Raw genomic sequence first — 22,173 nt, forward strand, 5'->3', positions numbered from 1 at the left:
TTGGAAAGGGTCCCACCTCGGGCAGCCCTTTCCTGTGACCAGCATGTCCCATGGGTGTGTGGAAAGACAGCGAGGGAGGCTCTGCCAGGGACACAGGGCTGGACATGCTCTTCTGCCCAGAGTTTGAAGCTGGGATTTGAAAAGCACGAGGAGCCTTTGGATGACTCCTACTCAGCAGACTGTCACAGCTGTGGGTCATGGGCTAATCCCTGGGTGTTTAATAACACCTGGAACATTGACCAAGGAGGTGGTAGCACCTGAGCAGCTCTGAGAGGCAGGCAATGAAGCCATCCCCTTGCTGAAAGCCCTGGTACCTCTAGTAGACTCCAAGTCCTCTTAAGCATCATGAGGCTTGCATCTGTATGGGAGGACTGTATATGGGTGTTATGGTGGGACCAAGATGAAGGGGACCAGGGTGAAGGAGAAATATTCTAGCCTCATCTTGCAACAATAGCAGTATGTCTCTTCCTCCTTGAACATGCTCTTGAAGGTCAAAAGGAGACTCCGAAGTGTCAGTTTAGTTCGTTTAACATTAGTGAAGGGAAATCCCTGGCAGATGACAGTGCTGGAGGATGAGGAGGTGCTGAGGGCCTTTGGGGATCCTGGGCTGGATCCCACCTGGAGCTGTGCACCACTCTACTCCTCGCTGCTGGAGGAGCTCCCCACACCTCCACACTGATGTGCTGAGGTCCCACACCAGTTCCAGCATCCCTGCCCACGTGGTGCTGTGCTCCACTGGCACTGGGACAGACAGGGTTCCAAGGCAACCTCCACTTCCAAGCCCACTGCCCTGGTGCCAGATAAACTGGTGGATGCTGGTGGAGAAGCACCATAGCCCATACCTACAGGATGATTTGTAGCACATCCAGGATTGCAGAAGACCTGTTTTTTTTTGGATGTGCACAAAGCAGGACTTGGTAAAACCACTTGGTCTACACCAGAGCTCTTGTGCTATATCCAGCAGCAAGTATCACAGCCCCATAGGTGCTCAGCCATGTCTACTGCTCAAGAAAGACACCCTCCAGGGCAGTATTAGGATGTTTGTGAAGTTGAGATGTTTGTGAGCTTCCCCCCTCTGAAGAACGGTCCTTGCAAGCTGCTTCAGTTACTTCCAAGCCCACTGCCCTCGTGCCAGATAAACTGGTGGATGCTGGCAGGGAAGCACTATACCCCATACCTACAGGATGATTTGTAGCTCATCCAGGATTGCAGAAGAACTTTTTTTTTTTTGAATGTTCACAAAGCAGGACTTGGTAAAACCACTTGGTCTACACCAGAGCTCTTGTGCTATATCCAGCAGCAAGTATCACAGCCCCATAGGTGCTCAGCCATGTCTACTGCTCAAGAAAGACACCCTCCAGGGCAGTATTAGGATGTTTGTGAAGTTGAGATGTTTGTGAGCTTCCCCCCTCTGAAGAACGGTCCTTGCAAGCTGCTTCAGTGATGAAGGCAGCGGAGTAGGATGCTCCTTTTTCTGTCTAGGGTTTGGTGACACACTTTGTCCAAGGGGATGGGCAGAAGGATGTGGATGGGTGCTCCCACCCCATGATAAAAAGGCTATTTCCAGATGCCTGCTTCAGGCTCTTGAAGACAGGCTACCAAAGGGCACAGCCTCTCCATGCTGCAAAGACCTCAAACACAGGCAGGTGATGGAGCCAAGATGGGAGCAAGACCTTGGGAGGCTGCCAAAGGGCACAGCGTCTCCATGCTGCAAAGGCCTCAAACACTGGCAGGGGATGGAGCCAAGATGGGAGCAAGACCTTGGGACTAGCACTTTGGGACGTTACAGCAGCAAGACTGGAGACTCCTGGGGGCAGGGACAGGCTTTTTGCTTTGCAAACACTCCCAACATGCAATCTGCAGGTTTGTCCTTTGAGGGAAAGAATCCAAAAACCCCAAAATCACATCCTCCTGCCGATTTGCCCATAATCCCTTTTTTTAAATTAATTTTTTTTTTCAATCTGTAGAGCTTTTTCCAAGCCAGCTGAAGCTCCAAACCCCAAGTTGCCTGCATTGTGGTGACTTTGAGGCATAGGATGGACAGGTTTTACTGTCAGAGGAGGTTACCCTTCCCTTCCCTGGCTTTTCCCAGTGAACATGAGTGTAACCTTGCGTGAAACCTTAATGCAGATTCCCTTGCCTCAGTCTCAAAGTCCGCAGGGAAAAGAATTTGAACGGAGTTCAGAGAATGAAGCAAATTGAGAAGGCTCTGCAGGGCCACCTGGTGCCCATCAAAAGCATTCCGGAAGAACAGAGGAGTTTAAAGGCAGGGAGTCTGAATAAAATATACACAATTTATTCATTTGGAGGTTTACAGCTGTACAACATTGGCTTTCTGTTTGGACCACTCTCTGATCTTGTGCAACATGACACGTCAGTGCCTTTGGAGATGAAGACAAGCCACAGCCTGTTTTCACACGCAGGCGTCGAAAAGAAACGGGTTTCACGGAGTGTAATGGGAGGCGACTCGCGACCATTGAAATGATTAACAAAAGAAATGGAAAAAAAAGAAATCAGAGACACGTCCTGCACCACCTTGGAAGGGCTGGAAAGTGCTTATCAGACCTGCCCTCCCCTCAGATGAAACAAAAAAAACCAAAACAAAACCCTGAATATTTCTGTTTACTTCATTCAAAGAGAAAAGGCATCAACATCAGGAATAGCATTTCAATAACTCCTCTACAAAAAAGACAAAAAAAAAAAAAAGCAAAAAGGTATTTTTTGTTATTCCGTTGGAAATGTAAGGGGAAGAAAGCTTCTGCTTTAGCTTTTCAAAAGTTTTTTTTTTAGAAAAAAAAAAAAGGAAAAATATTATTAATATTAAGACATTTTGGTCCTGATACAGTATTAGCTTTTCAAAAGTTTCTTTTTTATTAAAAAAAAAAGGAACAATATTACTAATATTAAGACATTTTGGTCCTGATACAGTAAAAAAAACCAAAACAAAACCCTGAATATTTCTGTTTACTTCATTCAAAGAGAAAAGGCATCAACATCAGGAATAGCATTTCAATAACTCCTCTACAAAAAAGACAAAAAAAAAAAAAAGCAAAAAGGTATTTTTTGTTATTCCGTTGGAAATGTAAGGGGAAGAAAGCTTCTGCATTAGCTTTTCAAAAGTTTCTTTTTTATTAAAAAAAAAAGGAACAATATTACTAATATTAAGACATTTTGGTCCTGATACAGTGTGATAAAGGTTTTTGCTTCTTTCTTTCTTTTTTTTTTTTCTTTTTTTTTGAGGAAGCTGTTAAAAAGCTGCCTTTCCTCTCTTTATGGCTTGAATCTTTGTAGGAAGGAAGCTGCCCATGGGTACCAGGGCATGGTTACTCCTCAGCAAGCTTCAGCACCGTTCCTTGGGGATCACGGTGCAGTTTGGCATGTGGCAGGGCACTCCTGGCCAAATGGCTCTCCTTTGCTGAAGCTATCAGTAGCCTGATTTCCTGAGAAAACAAGGCTAAAGCTGGCAGGCTGGCTAACTCCAGCTGCCGATGATGGTGCAAAGCTGCTGGGAAGTTCCTGGGATGTTCTCCCTTAGATAAACAGCTTCTCCCTGCCAGGTGAGGTATCTTTGGGCATCACAGACCCTCTCACGTACCACTCTCAATGTCAGTCTGTGAGATCTTCTCCTAAGACCTACATCCTGCCCCCAAAATGCTGCTTCCATTTATTTTCAGTGGTGAGTCCAATGAACAAAGCCAGAATAAAATCGAAACATCTCTGAATTGGTCTGCCCAAATTCAAGGCTTTGCTTTGACCTTGGGGTCAAAATGCCACTTTATCAAATTAGGAGCATTTGAGCCAATTCTGCTCAACTAAACCAGGTCCCGGTGATGGCAACAGGAGCTGGAGGGTGCTCAGCACAAGCCAGGAATAGCTAATACTTGGGATGAGCATCCTGTGGGCCACAACTTGCCTCTAAGCTTGGAAAAAAGGACCTAGAGAAAATAAGCAATTTGGTCAAAAACTCAATTCATAACCACAGGAGGTAAACCCTGAAGATGAGGAAAGGGGAACAACAGCCTGCAAAAATCAATGAAATTTTACTCTTTGCTTCTGGATGCACCAACAATTGAGATGGCAGCTAACATTGAGATTGCAGATGAATTTGGGGAACATCTTACCATGTTAAACACTTAGTAGATTTTTAGGGACTTTAAAAAAAATACAGATTTGCAGCATAAACATAGTTATTTAGTTGGACAAACAAAAACCCTACTTGCTATGGCAAAAGAAGGCTTTCATGTCCCTTTGTCCTTGCAAGCAGAGGACTCTGCTCAGCCCAAAATTTACCAAGATGATAAGTTTACACCATAGAAATTCATTTCCACTTGCATGCAGGTGACTGCAAAAGATTTGCTCTTTAGAAAATCTGACAGAAAAAACCCTTACCTTGCACCATTTTTAAAGGCACATGAAGAAGAAAAAAAAAAAAACCCAACCTAAGCAACAGGGGGAAAAAATGGTTTGAAACCTGCCCTGATCAGCTGCTTGAAAGGCCAGACAAGGGTTTGTTGTTTGGCTTATCTGGGATGGTTTTTAAGAAGCCGGATTCTGCCACCCAGTGGAATAAGGAGGATAAACCCAGTCTTCATGGCAACCAGGAGCAGAGCATGGCCCTAGGCATGGCCCCAGGGATGGTTTTTGGGTTGTGCTTGTGAGACTGGCTCTAGCACTGTGCAACTCATCCTCCAGTCCGGGAGACTGGAAATCAAAGGTGAGAGATGGACACTGGCACGAATGAAATATTCCCAGCACTTTCAGGCTGCGCTGGGAGCAGCACTCCTCTTCTCTTCTCTAGTACAAGCTAAAATCCCACCATTTTTAAAAAATAACTTGGGAAAGCGAGGCACTGAGAAATGATGCACTGTATGCAGCGGTAAAAGATGGAGCCCGTTGAGCAAAGCTCCCCATCCCTTGGACCTGATGCTTTGGCCTTCAGAAGAACCGATCCCCTCTTACCTAAACACTCAACGGCCCCAGCAGACAATCCAGCCCAGCTACTGGGGTGAGCTCTTGGGATGGGGACTGCATGAAGACATGGGGACAGCAGGCACCGTGGCAGTTCGAGAGGCACACGCAGGAGCTGAGTCCAGACCGATTCAAGAGCTTGACCCCAGAGAACAGTTGTTCCACCATGGTTGTTGGGGCATCTTTGTATCCTTCCAGAGCTGCACGGGGTTGAACAAGACTCAGGAGGAGATAGCTTGTTCCAAAAAATGATAGAGCCCTTAGTCTCGTTGCCCCTGTGGATTTGGGATTGCCTTGGTGCATCCTTCCAGTTGCAGTAGGCAAACCCATACCCAGAAAACATCCAAGAGGCCCCCAATCTGTTTTTCTACTTCTCCTTTGCTGAGGTGCCTCCACAGAGAAGCGATTAAACGGCAGTTTTCACAGGAGATGACTCCACACACACTACTCTAGAACCAAGCAGAGACATCGAAGGGGCGTTGAAGCAGCGGGTGGGACCGCGGTGGCCACACGTGTGCGTGGTGGCACCTGTGTGCCAGCCCGTGTAAACAAACAGCATCAGGGCACTGCGCTGTGGCTGTCAGGACACATGGCATGCCCACGGCCATCCCACGGGGCACAGGGTGGGAACTGGGGCTGCGGAGGACGCCAGCAGAAGGATCGTTGCGGTTCCCCAAAAAGGCACCTTTTTTTTTTTTTTTTTAAACATTGAAAACACAAGATTGGCTCCTTTGAGTGGAATGCATGCATGGTTCATATACACCTTGCAGATGGTTGGTAGGCTCTGTGTATGTGTGTATATATATATGTATGTACGTGTGCATGTTTATATACACGTATGTGGCACCAGAAGAAGAGTCTGTGAGTACTTAGACGTTGGTGAGGATGTTACTGCTGAGCAGCCTCACAGCGATGGTTCCAGAGAGATCGTTCGATCTCTTGTTCCCCTTGTCCTGGAGGTGCAGGGTGTGCACCGACTGCCGGTCACTGGGATCCCCTGTGAGGGCCACTTGGCCCAAGAACTCGTCACTTATTAGGTTGTGGTTCCAGATCTGGGGAGACAAAACAGACATAGAATCATAGAATCATAGAATCATAGAATTGCCCAGGCCGGAAGGGACCTCCAAAGGCCATCTAGTCCGACCCCCCCGCAGTCAGCAGGGACACCCCCAACTAGACCAGGCTGCCCAGGGCCTCGTCGAGCCTCACCTTGAATATCTCCAGGGATGGGGCCTCAACCACCTCCCTGGGCAATCTGTTCCAGTGCTCCACCACCCTCACAGTAAAGAACCCTCTCCTCATCTCCAATCTAAATCTGTTCCCCTCCAGCTTGAAGCCATTGCCCCTCGTCCTGTCACTGCAGGCCTTTCTAAACAGGCTCTCCCCAGCCTTCCTGTAGGCTCCCTTCAGGTACTGGAAGGCTGCTGTTAGGTCTCCCCAGAGCCTCCTCTTCTCCAGGCTGAACAACCCCAGCTCCCTCAGCCTGTCCTCGTAGCAGAGGTGCTCCATCCCCTTGATCATCCTTGTGGCCCTCCTCTGGACCCTCTCCATCAGGTCCATGTCCTTTTTATATTGAGGGCTCCAGACCTGCACACAGTTCTCCAGGTGAGGTCTCACCAGAGCAGAGTAAAGTGGCAGAATCACCTCTCTGGACCTACTGGCAACGCATCTTTTGATGCAGCCCAGGATGCGATTGAAGGGCATCTCCTTGAGGGATGCAGTTAACCTTCACGTGCCAGGGAGGAGAAGGGGTTACTGGGGACCTGCTCTGAGATGGAGCTGTGGAGGTGGTCGAGGTGTGTGTGTGGGTCACTCTGTAAGTGAGAGGGGTGAAGGACATGCTTCTACCAGTGGTCACAGCTCGTCCACGCTGATGGGTGGTTGAGCTGCATGAACTGGTGATGCTCAGCCTTGGGGAACAGACACATCATGGACAGTGTGAGGAGAGGGCAGGTGGGCGGGGGCCAAGTGAGAGAGAGTCTCCATCCCTTGACTCACTGCTTGCCTGCTGGGTACCTGAACAATGATGGGTTGTCCTGGCTTCTTGCGGTAGAAAAGCCCTTTCACATCAAATTCTGGAGACACAGTGTTCTTCTTCACCGGAGAGCGAACTTTTTGCCCTTCGCACTTTATGATCACATAAGGGTCAGCTCCTGGGGAGACAAAAGGGAATTTTTGCTGCGTTGTAGCTCCTGTAAGTCCTCAGAGCCCTTTTCCTGGGGAGTCATGCAGCACTTTTCCTCCATACCCTACCAGAGGAGACACATATCTGCCAAAGGGTTCATCACACCTCAGATGATGTCCATGAAGCCCAGCTGTTGGGTCCCTAGGCAGCAGGTGGTGATGGACTACTATGAAATGGCCACCTCTTCCTTGACGCCATATTCTACATAAACACTCCTTCATCACTCCAAATCCTCCTGAATCTTTCATGGCAGACACTGCCCTGCTCAACTCTCCTTTCAGGATTTGCTCTGCTGAAGGCAGGCAGAAATAAAGCCATGGAGAAGAGAAACAGGCTCACAGAGGTTGTTTCACGACAGGAAACACCAAGAAGGTGTTCAAGGCCTTCAAGCTGCAAATATCCACTTGCTTCCCCTGCAGTTTATATACTCCCAAGCCAGGCTAACCTTGGTTTTACTTTAAGGTGATAAGTAGCTACCTCAGCAGGGACTGTGCACAAATCATTGGCACATCTTCCTCCTAGACCTAGTGAGACTCAAACGCTGCAGGAGATGTCAGCATAACAATGAACGTTGGGTTAAGAAAAATGCTGGGTGGTCAGGGTGACGAGAGATGGCACAATGCTAAACCAAAATGAAGTGTGAAGGTGTGCTCGTTTATGAGAATCCAACATGAGACCATGTGGGCACTGGGAAGGGCTTGGTGAGTAACCAGTGGATGGGGAGCCTTAGGGTGGAAAGGTATTTAAAAGTCTTTTAAAGAGGTGAAGATAGTTCTTAGAGTATTTGCTGTGGGCAAGAATTCAGGGAGATCAAAATGTCAAAAAGGATGATTGGTGGCAGTGCGAGACGTGGGGAAGAGAAAGGATGGGCATTGAGGGGCAACCAGGGGAAATGAGTGGATAGTTGAGGAGATGCAGACAGAAGGGGTAAGTGGGAAGCCAGAGGAGAGGTTCATGAACGTAACGGGTCCGTGGGAAAGGAAGGCTATTTCAACATCCCAGCTGGAACAAGACAGTCATGGGGAACAAGCAGGCCACAGAGATGGAGAGTAAAGTTACCAAGTTCAGAGACTACCAGCCCTGAGCTTCCAGGAGAGGGAAAGAGTGAACATTTTCCCCTTATTAAACAAGTGCTTGTTTGGGGAATTTCAGTAGAGAAAGAGCTATTGCTATGGAAATTTAACTGCCAGAATGTGTTTTCTCACCACAAGCTTTAGTGGCTCTGGTGGAAACACAGCCCAGGTGGATGAGTTTTCTTGTCCAAGAGAATTGTGGAAATAAAGAGGAACAAACCACCCCCTTCTGAGGGCCTGGGATATAAGAAACACATCTTTGATTGCCAGACCACCTCCTTGCTAGCTTTTTGTTTGCAAAGACCTGGCTCCCCTGGTGGGACACAGCTGCTGGATTTCACAGCTGTTTTTCCAAACTAGCCTTGTCTTTTGGGATGTTCCATTAAATCCTCATATTCCATCAGCCGGAGACAAATTCCCATCTGTAAATCACTATTTCCAAAGAAACATGAAAGGCCTGGGTTGGGAAATGTGAGAGATGCCATTGCACTGGAAAGCATTGAACATGCAGGCTGTTGTTGGTAGGAGCTGAACAGCTGGAAAACAGCTGGAAAAAAGCCATTCCCAGCAGCCTCTGGCTGAAAAAAAAAATGTTTTATGGCTCCAGAAACTGTATGTACTTTTGTATGACAAAAAGATAAATCTCCTTGTTTCTGTGAACAGAGACTTTTGATTACAGATTTCCCTGCCTTGCTACAGACACACTCAGCTATTTTGAGTAACCCAAGGAAAAGCAACATACCTAGGGCAAAATTCCCTCCCAAACTCCAGACAAGGTAGGAGGACTCCCTTTGTGGCATGTGATAAACAAGAAAATTGGGCTACTCTTTGCCCTAAGGAAGGTTCCTGCTCATCACTTTCAGGGCTCTAGTGATATGCAGCCCTGATAATAATGCTTGGGTTGAAAAAAAAAAAAAAAGGGATTTTAATTACATTTTTAATTTAGATGTTTTAAATTTTAAGTTCTCGATTTCTACACTTTACACTTGGCTTGAAAGTGACTGGCTAACCCTTGCTACATTCAACACATGACCTTGGCTCAGGAGATGGGGGAGAAATTCCAACTCCATTCCAATGGTGGAAAGGAATTTGCTTCTTAATCACAACCCCTAGGCCTTTCATCCTTACTTCAACAACCTTCCAGTACGAGAGTTAGGTTGATGGTTGGACTAGATGATCTTTAAGGTCCCTTCCAACCTAGAAGATTCTATGATTCTATGATTCTAAGTCATGACTACCCCTGGGTTTCTCAGTCCAGATATCCCCAGAGGACTGAATATGGGGCTCCTGCCATGAGCTTCTGCACGACTGCAAGACATGGTGAGGCATGGTGCTGATGCTCTTTCATACTGTTGGATGTGTTGGATGTCAAAATTGCATAGATTTTATGATTCTAAGTCATGACTACCTCTGGGTTTCTCGGTCCAGATATCCCAGGAGAACTGAATATGGGGCTCCTGCCATGAGCTTCTGCACGACTGCAAGACATGGTGAGGCATGGTGCTGATGCTCTTTCATACTGTTGGATGTGTTGGATGTCAAAATTGCATAAGAGCATGGTAGGACCATGAAAATGAACCTTTAGAGAACCAAGGAGGGAGACGCACACTGCACTGTGCTGGTGGTGGCTGAGGTCATCTCAGAGGGCTCCTAGGAGCCAAGGGTGGAGCAGGACTTACAGGAAATAGAGGGAGAGGCTCTCAATCCACACTATCCCAAAATGAGGTAAATTTGACCTACCCTCTACTGATAGACATTTATCCAGCCTCTGGTGTTGAAGACTACCACAACGCATCAGCCTGCTCCATTTCTTCTCTGTCCTTCCCATTAAAAAACCTTTAAATATGATTCCTGACATTTACAGCTGCTCATACTCAGGAAGCAAGCCTGGATGGTTATAGGACCATTGCTAAGGGCTTTGGGGAAGTTTTGGGAGGATCTCCCAAGGACCTTAGACATATAACAGCTCCCAGATCATGTCCACAGCAAGAAGTGAGTTTGATTCTCCGTGGACTTTCTCCTCCTCTGGTGTCTGAATCAGGCACTGAAAAAACCAGCTGAGGACATAACAAATCTTAGACAACAGTGTAAATATAACAGGTCCCAGATCATGTCCACAGCAAGAAATGAGTTTGATTCTCCATGGACTTTCTCCTCCTCTGGTGTCTGCATCAGACACTGAAAAAACCAGCTGAGGACATAACAAATCGCAGCACCCTCCTACCTCGTGGAACCACCTGCCTCTTTTCCTCCCAGCCACCTCCCAACTCCTCTGGGACTAAACAACAGGCAGGGAAAGACCAGTACCTCCTTGGGAGTCCTGATTCTTGAGCCCGGCTGCAGCAAGGACATGGATCTGGGACACCACTTGTGGGTAACCACACATCCCACTCCAGCAGGTGTGTGGTGGCTCATCCAGTGTCAGCTCTCTGCAGGGAAAAACATGTGGCCTTTGAGAGATGCCCAGATATACCCCATGGGCAGCCCAAAGAGATGGCTCCAGCAGGACGGAAAGACTATGCACTGTCCACTGTCAGACTCTGCTCCCCATCCCAACCTCCTCAACCTGGGTTTGGAACGCTCTTCTATGCCAGACCTTGAAGCAGAGTGGGAGCTTCTCTGCATGTCTGCGGTAGGACCTATCAAGATGCCTTGTGTCTTGGCCACCCTTGAAAGGAAGTCAACTACCAGTTCCCGGCAAGGCTATGACCAATTCCAATCAGGAAAACCACATGTCTAAAGCACAGGGCTCTCTCCAAATAGTCAGCTCCTCCCCATCACCGCTCTTGCTCCTTACCGGCAATCTGAAGGCACATCCGTGAAAATCCTGAGCAGGAACTCGCCTACATGACCAGGGTCAAAAGTGGTGGGGATGATGACGTAGCGGCCTTCCTTCAGGTCCGTCCTCAGGAAGACGCTGCGGGAGTTAATGTAAATGGAGCTGGCCACCTTCTGCTGCAGGGTGTGCATCCGGTAGTTCCTGTTCAGCTCCACCTGGGCAGAGACCACAGCGGGATGGTCAGCAGGACAGCACTAAGTGACAATGTATTGGTATCCATGTTGGGAGGTCAGGCTACAAGGACTGATCCCACAGTGCTGGGAGAGCTGGAGTAAGGAGAACCAGTAAAATGGTCCCAAATGGGCTGGATGGAAAACAAGCATGGACAGGGAGGTCTCAACTCTGTTGGCTCAGGGACTTGCATACAGAGTCAAGGAATGGAGCTGGTGAGGGGTCTGGAGATCAAGTCTCGTGAGGAGCGGCTGAGGGAACTGGGGTTGGTGAGGCTGAAGAATAGAAGGCTGAGGGGAGACCTTCTCACTCCCTACAACTTCGGGGACTTGCATACAGAGACAGGGAATGGAGCTGGTGAGGGGTCTGGAGAACAAGTCTTGTGAGGAGTGGCTGAGGGAACTGGGTTTGTTCAGGCTGGAAAATAGAAGGCTGAGGGGAGACCTCGCTCCTTACAACTACCTGAAAGGAGGGTGTAGCCAGGGGGGGTCGGTCTCTTCTCCCAAGGAACGGGCGGTAAGACAAGAGGAAATGGCCTCAAGCTACACCAGGGGAGAATTAGATTGGATATTTGGAAAAATGTCTTCACTGAAAGGGTTATCAAGCATTGGAACAGGCTGCCCAGGGAAGTGGTGGAATCACCACCCCTGGAGGTATTTAAAAAATGAGTAGATGTGGTGTTGAGGCACCACCACATGGGTTAGTGGTGGTTTTGCCAGTATTAACTTGATGGTTGGACTCGATGATCTTAAAGATCCCTTCCAACCTAGACAATTCTGATTCTACCCCAGCTTGACACTGGGGGCCCATTAGGCAACACATAAGGATCACATAAGGATTTTAATGTTTGGAGATATTCTACTCCAGCTTGACACTAGGGGCCCATTAAGCAACACATATGGATCACATAAGGATTTTAATGTTTGGAGATAACAGACTAACCATTGCTTTTAGCAAAGAGAACTTGTCCACGTTGTCACCATTCACCTCTGAAATCCCTCACCATCTCTAGAGTGGGTCAGGCTGGGCTGAAGGCACCCGAGGGGCTCCCAGAGTAATGCTTAAATGAACAATACCAGGACTGATGTACCACTCCAGCACTAACACATTTATGGGGGGATTCAGGCCAACATGCAGGATCCATGGTCTACCTTATGGATATCAAAGCCTATGGCCAGGTTCTCTCCTTTGCCTTCTTTGCGACTGGTCCTTTTTGGCTTCTGCTGGATGGAGATGAGCACTTCATCTTCTGCCTTCTTCACATCAAACACGTACTAGAAGCAAAAGGAGGAAGGTGAGGGAGGACTTCTAAGACAGGATCACTGGGCATGGGTGGGTGTGGATATACAGTAGCGTTAACCTCTGCTTCTCCTCGCCCACCTCACTGCAGGGACAACCTGGCTTCAGTACCAGCTTTGAGAGCCCACACCCCCTCCTCTTGGGACTTGGTATCATCTTGCCAAGCCAGGGACTTTTTATCTCATCTTAGAAAAGCCTGGTAAATCAAGCCTTTGAATTGTTCAGCAGAATCCAAGGAGTCTAGGTGCAGGCTCATACAAGAGAGTTTCAGCCCTTGTAGTATGCTACAAATCTTCCACGGCATGGAAGGAGGCACTGACATTCACAGAGATCTAAGATAAAGGTTCTAATACAGAGCTGGGAGCAGAAGATAAGTCTCCCACATCCTTGATGACAATTCCTGCAATGGACCAGACCATCCTTCATCTGTGGCCACAGGTCAAAGGAGGTGATTCTGCCCATCTACTCTGCTCTGGTGAGACCCCACCTGCAGTACTGTGTCCAGCTCCAAAAATAAGAAAGATGTGGAGCTGTTGGAATAAGTCCAGAGGGCCACAAACATAATGAGAGGGCTGGAGCACCTCTGCAGTGAGAACAGGCTGAGAGAGTTGGGGGACTTCAGCCTGGAGAAGAGAAGGCTCCGGGGAGACCTCATAGTGGCCTTCCAGTCTCTAAATGGGGCCTACAGGAGAGATGGGGAGGGACTCTTTGTCAGGGATTTGAGTGACAGGATGAGGTGGAACAGTTTTAAACAGAAAGACGGGAGATTTAGATTAGATATTAGGAATAAACTCTTTCCTGTGAGGGTGGTGAGACACTAGAACAGGTTGCCAGGAGAAGCTGTGGCTGCCCCATCCCTGGAGGTGTTCAAGGCCAGGCTGGATGGGGCTTTGAGCAACCTAGTCTAGTGGGAGGTGTCCCTGGCCATGGCAGGGGGCTTGAAACTGGATGATCTTCAAGGTCCCTTCCAATTCAAACCATCCTATGATTCTATGCAGGACTCAGAAGATCTTGTCTCATGTTACTGAGAATCCCAGTTCAGAGCAGGACAGGACTGAGGAGCTTGTTCCAGGAGAGGAACTTCATAGCAGGGTCTTTATGGAAGGCCAAACTAGAAGGAAATGGCCCTATAGACTACACCTATGCTAGTAAATTTAGCAATGCCAAAGCTTGAGTAAATGAACTAGAATTTGATCACTCAGACATCAAAATTGTTGGGAATGGTTCCTGGCTAACCTGGGGCACCGTTTGCTGTTTGCTTGTACCAAGACGCTATACACCAGGCGCTTGGATACACTCTCCCTGATAAAAGGGATAAGAGTAACAGAGTTGGCCTGGACGCTGGCCATGCTGTGCCAGGGGTCTCAGCCAGAGAGTCATGAGCACTTTTAATCTACCAGATGTCTGGCAGCCATTTTGGCCTTCTAGGTCCCTGTAGGAGTTTTAAACACTTGCAAGCACGTGTGAATACTCCAGAAGGTCCTCTGCTCAGTGACTCACTTGAGGGTTCTGCAAAAAGGTATCCTTGTGGTTGATACAGCCTCCAGAGCGGTTCTTCAATGGGTCACTGTTTCTGGTCCAGGCCCCACGTAGCACTGCCTCCTCCCAGGTCTTGTGGATGCTCAGGTACGACGTGTTGATGAGACGGCACTTGATGATGTCTGTGAAGTATTTGCAGAAATCTTCAAAGGTCATCCTAAGTCAGGAAAGGACAGAGATGGGTTATGTTGTTTCATTCCCTTCAGGGGATTTTCTTGATCACCTGATACAGATGGTGTGTTGGTAGCCTCTGATGGCTGATGAATAAAAAGAGATGGAGACACCTTTCTCCGTGTTCTCAGTTTAAACAACAGAGCTCTGTGTTTTGGAGTGAGAGAAAAAAAGTAGTGGCCTCTCCTCCACACATGGTACATGTTGTATTGAAACCCACCCAGTGACGCTGTTAAGTTCAGGACATTCATAACAGGATCCCAGTACCCTGGTGAAATGGTTTGGACCCAGTGTGATACAGAGCCACTTGCAAACCCACGGTCATGGCCATCCAAAGCTAATACCCACGGGCTGAAGGAGGAGGCTTCACTAAAGATCCTGGGGTTTGGAAGGCCTTTTGCTCTGTTTGCATGGGAATGACTCACATGCACAGTGGGAGGACTCTGTAGGCATGGCCCATGATATCAACCCCAGGAGGACTCACCAGAACTCTCCATCGTCTTCCACTGTCATCCCCATCTTCTCTCTCTCACTTTTACTCACTTTCTGCCACTCCTCAGAGCTGTGGGAAGAGTACAGGATCATCAGGTGGTGGAGTCTCCATCTCTGGAGACATTCCAAACCCGCCCGGACACCATTCTGTGCAATCTGCTCTAGGTGAACCTGCTCTGGCAGAGGGGTTGGACTACATGATCTCCAGACATCCCTATCATTCAGTGATTCTGTAATTCTGTGTGATTACTGTGAGGGCAAGGGGACATACAAGGATTCAAGAGGCTGCTTGGCCTCAGCAGGATCCCTCAAGGGCACAAGGCCTCTATAAAATTCCAGTCATGCAACCAGTCCCCACAGTGCTCTGGGTAGCTCATCTTCCAGACATGGGGGGAGTGCAGTGTGGCTTGGAGCTTCAACTTCCTTCTTCACCAGTGGAGCTGAATCCAGCTTGGCAAGATTTTGCGTGGCCAGTACAATCACAGCCCTATCAAAGAAGACAACAAAAAGGACTCTGGCCAAAGGCTCTGGTTACATCTGGTTCTTTGTCCCATCCACAGACTCCACAGCTGTCAGTGGTAGCAGCCGTTGATTCTGTTGAGTGCTATTTTTGCTGGAACAAGACTGGGAGTAGAAAGGTGATCTATAACCATCCTTCACTAGTGTGAACATGCTGGTGATTTCACCACAACACCCATCAGAGCCTTAAGGAGAAGATCTGCCAAGCTTAGCCACCTCCCTGCTCTTCTCCAGGGACCCCAGGGCAAGGAATGCATCTACCCCAGTGAAAGAGTAGGTTTAGGACATGGGTTGAAGTGGTGTCCCACAACTGCCCATACAATGTTATCCTACGGGTGTGGATGTAGCCAAGCTGTCTCAGGCCTCAAGGCTCGCTCTAGCCCAGCTTTTTCCACCAACAAAGAAGGTGCTGATGCTGCCCGTCCTAACTCACGTGTCACTCCAAGGGCCGTTCCACTCCCGCTCACCCCACGGGTTGCGCATGCGGATCATGTCCAGCTTCTCCGACTTGAAGAAGGACAGCAGGCCGTGGCCCAGGCGGACCTTCCGCACGTCCGTCACCGCGTACGCGTGGCCCTTCACCAGCCCACAGGCCAGGCGGGCCTCCATGTCAGCTGCCGACGTGGCCTGGGCAGGGGGACACAAACAGTGCTTGTACCAGGGGGATGTCACCACCTTCACAGGGACTGGGGAAAAAAAAGAGCTCAGCTTGCCCTCCAGGTTGCTTTAAACTGAAAATGAGAGCACAAATGCTCAGAGAGAGAGCCAGTTGCTTTGGGAGATGTATCAGATGCCATTTTAGGTGCTAGTTCCTTCCCGGTCTTTATCTGCTGCATGAGGTCTCTAAGCTATCAACTATCAACCATACCATCAAATAATAAAGGTCATCTTACTGGTTATAACGGGAGATCTAGCATCCAGTGTTTGTAGAGATGTCCACATGCAGACACCAAAATGACTTTCTCTGAAGTGAATCCTCTCCTAACATTTAAAAGGTGGTGGAATGGATCTGGGCTCTTGCACATAGCAATGAGGGATAAAGAAGGTTGGCATGCAGGATTGACTCCCTTTGCCATTCATGGGAAGAAGTAGGAAACCTTGGCCACAACTTATCCTATCTAATTTAAAAGTGTCCAGTAGTGTAAGACAACTGCATCCTAAAACACCTATTCCCATGACACTGTGACCATACAAGCAATGTTGCTTACTTTGATGGAGCAGCTGATGAGGCCTCCTCGGTTGTGCACCTTCAACACGCGCTCGAAGAGGAGGTTTCGCTTGGCTTCATCAGCGATGTAATCCCCTTCAGTCAGGTCGATAGGTTCAGAGACCCCACCAGTAAAGTCTACCAGGGCATCAGCTGTGTTACCTCCATCCAGAGCCTCGTAACAACCTGACAACCTGAAAGAGGGTGACAGGGATGGCACAGCAACACTGACTTGACATTTTAAAGGGTTTGGGAGAATTCTTGGGGCAGCCTGGAGAACAAAGATTTGTAAAAAAGCTTTCAGTGAATAGTTTCAGAAAACTAAGGTAAAAAATAAGACCCATGCTGCTTGCAGCACTCTTTCTGTCATGGGAAAAAGTAAAGGAACCTGAAAACCCTAGGGTAGGTGTTACTTAAACAAATGTGGAAATGGAGGATATTTTGCTTTGGGGGTCAATAAAGGCTAGAGAATGCTTTTTTTCTTACACTTTCTGTCTGTTTGAGATATGTCCTTCTCCTCCCCAGGACAGCTGTTCTTTCCACTGGTGGAAACCAACTGGTGAATGAACAGAGAGGAAAAACAGGTGCCCAGGTCCCAATTTGTTCTGCAACTGCCTGGGTACCTACTTGGCATAAGCTTTCTCCACCAAGGCACACCAGAACTCGTTCCTGGAGTTGGAGTGGCAGTAGATGAGCTGGTTGTGGAGTGTGGGCAGGCGGTCATCTATCACCACATCCAGCCACTGACCAAAACGCCAGAACTGGAAGTGGAAGATCCCTGCGTAGCTCTCAGGTTTCTCGGGGTTCCATTCCTGCTCTTTCCAGTCTGGGATGACCTGCAAGAGAGGAGGCACGTGCACCTAGGTTATTCCCTTTTTTGCTGGTTTTGACTCTCATCCTGGAATCAATGCAGACAACATCAAAGACGAAGAAGAATATGACCGGGATGGACTTGTTTACAGCCGGTTGGGGCCAGATTTTGGATCTGGTTCCTCCAGTGTAGACATGTACTGGAATAGCTTAGACTTAATGTGCCTTGCAAGATGGAATTAAAGATCCTTAAACTCTTTCGTATAATTCTTCCCTGGACATCTGCTGCATCTACTGCTATAGACAGGTTATTGGAGCAGAAGAGTCCTTAGTGTGACCAGGGATGGTTATTTTTATGACCACATCTTGTTCATTTTCGTGTCCTCTTTCGTATAATTCTACCCTGGACATCTGCTGCCATCTACTGCCATGGACAGGTTATTGGAGCAGAAGAGTCCTTAGTGTGACCAGGGATGGTTATTTTTATGACCACATCTTGTTCATTTTCGTGCCAATAGGGTACAATTAAGAGAGGACAGCTTTTATCCTCTTAATTGATTCTGGTGACTTGACTGGCTCAAAATCAAGTGTTGTATTCATGTACCTGGGGGTAACAAACAGAAACCAGACACTCTGCATACATCTACTCTGATAAATGAAAGTGAGAAAAGGGAGATCCCCAGCCCCACAAGATCCCCATTCATCCCTGTCAAGGGCTACCATACTCATCCAAGAAGGTGGAAGTGACTTGCTGAAAGAAGGAAAAGAGGACCTGGGGTGAAAGAAACCCTAGAGCAGCTGAGGGGCTGAGGGAGTGCAGGTTTGGTGTCACTGTCATCTGTACTTCCACTGGGACAAGGCACAAGCCAAGGGTAACTGCCAAAGTCCATAGTCCTTCATGGCTGCCAGCACCACCAGCTTAGCTTTTGATGGAAAATCTACTCCACAGTTAGGACATAAATGGGCACAGCCATATGCAGATGCTGCAACTAGGGGGATCTGCATTTTATTTAAAACCAAGACATAGAGGCACACAGCCAGGAACTGTCCCACCACAGCATAGCTTTTGTTGAGGGCAAAGGCAACATGGTTTTACTTCATGGCCAGAGTAGTCTGTGAGGCCACGTGTAGTTAGTGTAGTTAATAATTGACAAGTATTGACCAATTTAGAGGCAGTAATGTGACCAACTGTCCACGCCTTTGCTTTACTTACCTGCTCCCACAGTGTCATGACCTAAGTGAGGGAAAACGCCCAACGGGCCCATGGGGAAAATTATGTTCCAATACACCAAATAAACCCTGTCCTGCAGAGACAGCTGCAAGTGTTGGGTTGGGATAGGATGGGACACAGCTACATTGCATTGAAAGAGGCTCTTCAGGAAGTCTTGGGTCATGGTGAGACACTCTGCACGATGCCTTGGACCTTCTCCAGCTGCCGCAGCCTTGTGCTGCCATCAAGAAGCCATAACTCTGGAGAGAACCCTCTCTCTGGAGAGCCCCCCAACTCCTCAGCTACCAGCAATGATAGCTCCAGCCCTCCAGCTCAGGGCTTTTATTGCTCCTACACTGAAATATTAATGACGCCATCAGCCTTGCGAGCTCACTGGCACTCGAGTTGTCTGGATCAATAGAAGCAGAGTAGACAGAGCAATGAAAAAGAAGTACTTTTGGAGGGTTTGGCGATTTCCAGGAGTGCTGACAACGATGCCCGAGACTTCCTCTGGGACAGCGCCAGGGAAGGTCAGACAGCCCTCCATCAGTGCCCATCGATTCCCTTCTGACTGGAGCTCATCCTAATGAATTGTCATAGAGGACCATTTTGCTAATCAACTTGCTATTAATGCGGGCTTAGAAATGATTACGGCATTGATTAGAGGCAGCTTGTCAGCCAGAGCTGGTAGCAACAGCTTCCAGCTGGCTGGTTCTGAGACTTGCCATCGCTGTCAGTGGTGGCAGAAGATACTGGCCACCACTGTCCTCATCCGTCCCTTCATGATCACATCAGCTTCCTCCCCCCAGCTCCTCCCAGAGCACAGCAGCCCACCCAGGCCAACGATCCCTCTGGTTGCTTCATTCCCTGGCCAAGGTGTCTGCGACTCCCTTGGCTGTAGGGGAGAGGTGGCAGCTCTGGATGTGGTGCCTATAGGGCCACCACACTTCAAGACATAACCCCTGCCTGTGACCTGATGCTGCATATTTCCTAAAGGATTAACCTGGGGCACATCTACAAACACCAGCAGTAGCTAAAACCCAGATCCCTCCAGGAGATCATCATGCAACTGAGGTCCATGGCTCCCACCCACTCTCAGGAAACCTCCCTAGACATCTCCATCCCTCCTCAGTGGATGCTGGACAGTATGCCATGGACCAGCTGTCACAAGGTCCCATTGAATCTTGGACTCAACTTGGCTGTGTGATGGCAAGGCAGTGGAGACCAGCTCTCCTCATTCACCCAACTGTGCTGATTTTTGTTTAGGGGGCTCCCAAAATCTGGAGCTGTAAGACACTTTAGTGTGACAAATGTACAGTAAAAGGGCTCAGACAGATGAATTGGGAGCCAAGAATCACCAGGTTCCAGATTTAATTTGTAATATTTCCCTAAGCTGGCCTAGAACCTGTCTCATTTTTCTTAGGAATGGCTAATTAAGAGAAAAGTCACCTGTGACCCTGGAGAAATGTTCCTGATCAGAAGGAACTGATTCCTCCAAGCAGAGGCTCTTCTGCTGGGAACTTGCCAGCTCAGTAAGCGGAGGGATGGACCCAGCTGTGCCAATCTGCTGAACCAGGGTGAAATTCCCCTGGGAACTGTGTAGGGAGAGTTTCAGTGACTGGTATAAAGAGGATCATCTTCCCTGCAGCAGGGAGACCACACCACCCCACTCACCTCCCGCCCCCAGCTCTGGTGGAAAGGAGGGTCCACCAGAGGATCTACCTGAGGATTGTTTCCCCTCCTCTGCCCAGCTTCAGACCCCTCCCCAAAGCACACAAACTGCTAAATGTTCCATTAAGCCTTTCACACCAAGGGAAAAGAAGGTAAATATTCATTTTACTTTTTACAGAAGATTAACAGGTGCTCAATAAAGAGGCTCATCTTCCCTGCAGCAGAGAGACCGCACCGCCCCACTCACCTCCCGCCCCCAGCTCTGGTGGAAAGGAGGGTCCACCAGAGGATCTACCTGAGGATTGTTTCCCCTCCTCTGCCCAGCTTCAGACCCCTCCCCAAAGCACACAAACTGCTAAATGTTCCATTAAGCCTTTCACACCAAGGGAAAAGAAGGTAAATATTCATTTTACTTTTTACAGAAGATTAACAGGTGCTCAGAAATACCAACAGTGACTTGAAAACTGGTGGGTGCTGCTTTATTGCTTGCAGGATTGGGGTAGCTTCCAAGAAGATCATGAAGAAGACACGCACAGCATCAGTCCTTAAGGGGAACCCTGTTGACTAGGCTTTTATTTACTGTGGTACATCAATACCCAGCGAGGTATCTGCAGCAAGAACTCTACCCCAACAACCAGCAACATAGCAATGGCATATTGTGAGACCTGGTATGCAAAAGTCCCATTGGATGCAGCTCCTGTTATTGGGTCTAATGTGGTTTGTAGTCAGGAATGCTCTGCTCTGCAATGTTCAAGGAGGTGTCTCCTATAGGAAAGTCGCCCAGGACCCTAGAAGTGGGTTTGGCCCACAGTGAGTCTATGCCATGGCCAAGCAGGCATGCATCCACTTTTATCTCTCCTCATTGAGTCCAGAACTTCTTGGGGTCTAAACAAAGACACCAAGCTCTGCTCTGTGATGTTCAAGGAGGTGTCTCCTATAGGAAAGTCGCCCAGGACCCTAGAAGTGGGTTTGGCCCACAGTGAGTCTATGCCATGGCCAAGCAGGGATGCATCCACTTTTATCTCTCCTCATTGAGTCCAGAACTTCTTGGGGTCTAAACAAAGACACCAACTTCTCCAGCAATGCCCATGGCATGGCTGCATGATTCAGTGGTGGCTGAGCTTTGGTTGCAGGCAAGACTCAAAGGTCCCACCATGTCTCCAGTCAGCAGCTGATCTTCCTGCTTTCCTTCTCCTTTCTGCTTGGCGTAGCTTGCCCATATTATTTTATACACTATTGTTGGGCTGGAGAGGGCATGGATTCTGCATCTCTGGAGGCCTGGAAAAGGAGGTTGGACTCTTTTGGGGATGGTCTGCCCCAGTCAGCAGGCCATGGGTACAGAGTCACCTTGTCCTGGCTTTCCCATCACTGCCCTCTCCTTACACATCTCAGGAAAATCTCAGGCCATACCTTGAGGAGCACTCACCCACATTTGAGTGCAATCTTAGCAAAGGACCAGTTGTAATAATACTTGACTCTTTCAAAGGACGTTTCTGTCTGTGGGTCTCAAGAAGCTTCACTAAAGTACTTCTGGTGAAGAAAAAAGGGAAGAACTAAAGTTAGTAATTTATTCAGAGTCATGGGACAAGCCAGGCACAAAACGCCCTCCTGCTCCTAAACTTGCAAAACTACTGTCTCCCCTCTCTGCTCCCATGGCCACCCAGACACCCTGCCTCAGCATCTGTAGAGGGTAGGAGATACTGCTTTTGGGGGACAGCAGCAGCAGGTCCCTGCTCTGTGGTGCAAAGTGCTCTGCAGCCTCACAGCTCTCTAGAGGTGCTTCAGAAAAAATATATTCATGGGTGCCTTAAGGCCGCAGCAACACACAAATTGTTTTTGCTGCAGGGGACACAACGCTGGCTCAGACCCACAGCCTGCTCAGAGCTGCTGGCTCACTTGCCTGGCTCTGCACACACATGCTCCAACCCATCTCAGGACCAACAACCTCAGCATGCCGGAGTTACACCTCCCCAGAGTGACCCCCAGCAAGAAACGGTGGTGGCTGTCAGGAAAAAAAAG

General features: G+C 48.5%; 1 protein-coding gene across 1 annotated transcript in view; it reads right to left on the bottom strand.

Annotated features, from left to right (window-relative positions):
* Window positions 1-2,945: 2,945 nt before the first annotated feature.
* CAPN5 (calpain 5) overlaps window positions 2,946-22,173 on the bottom strand; it is a 90,987-nt gene continuing 71,759 nt past the window's right edge. The window contains exons 4-13 of the mRNA XM_014947111.1: window positions 17,091-17,299; window positions 16,465-16,657; window positions 15,690-15,883; window positions 14,730-14,807; window positions 14,036-14,231; window positions 12,388-12,510; window positions 11,024-11,220; window positions 10,534-10,655; window positions 6,985-7,121; window positions 2,946-6,020 (exon numbers count right to left, since the gene is read on the bottom strand). Coding sequence (XP_014802597.1) covers window positions 5,838-6,020; window positions 6,985-7,121; window positions 10,534-10,655; window positions 11,024-11,220; window positions 12,388-12,510; window positions 14,036-14,231; window positions 14,730-14,807; window positions 15,690-15,883; window positions 16,465-16,657; window positions 17,091-17,299 — 1,632 coding nt within the window. The 3' untranslated portion in view covers window positions 2,946-5,837. The remainder of the gene's footprint in view (window positions 6,021-6,984; window positions 7,122-10,533; window positions 10,656-11,023; window positions 11,221-12,387; window positions 12,511-14,035; window positions 14,232-14,729; window positions 14,808-15,689; window positions 15,884-16,464; window positions 16,658-17,090; window positions 17,300-22,173) is intronic.

This window comes from Calidris pugnax, unplaced genomic scaffold (assembly GCF_001431845.1).
Source record: "Calidris pugnax isolate Ruff unplaced genomic scaffold, ASM143184v1 scaffold121, whole genome shotgun sequence".
Taxonomy (NCBI): Eukaryota; Metazoa; Chordata; class Aves; order Charadriiformes; family Scolopacidae; genus Calidris; species Calidris pugnax.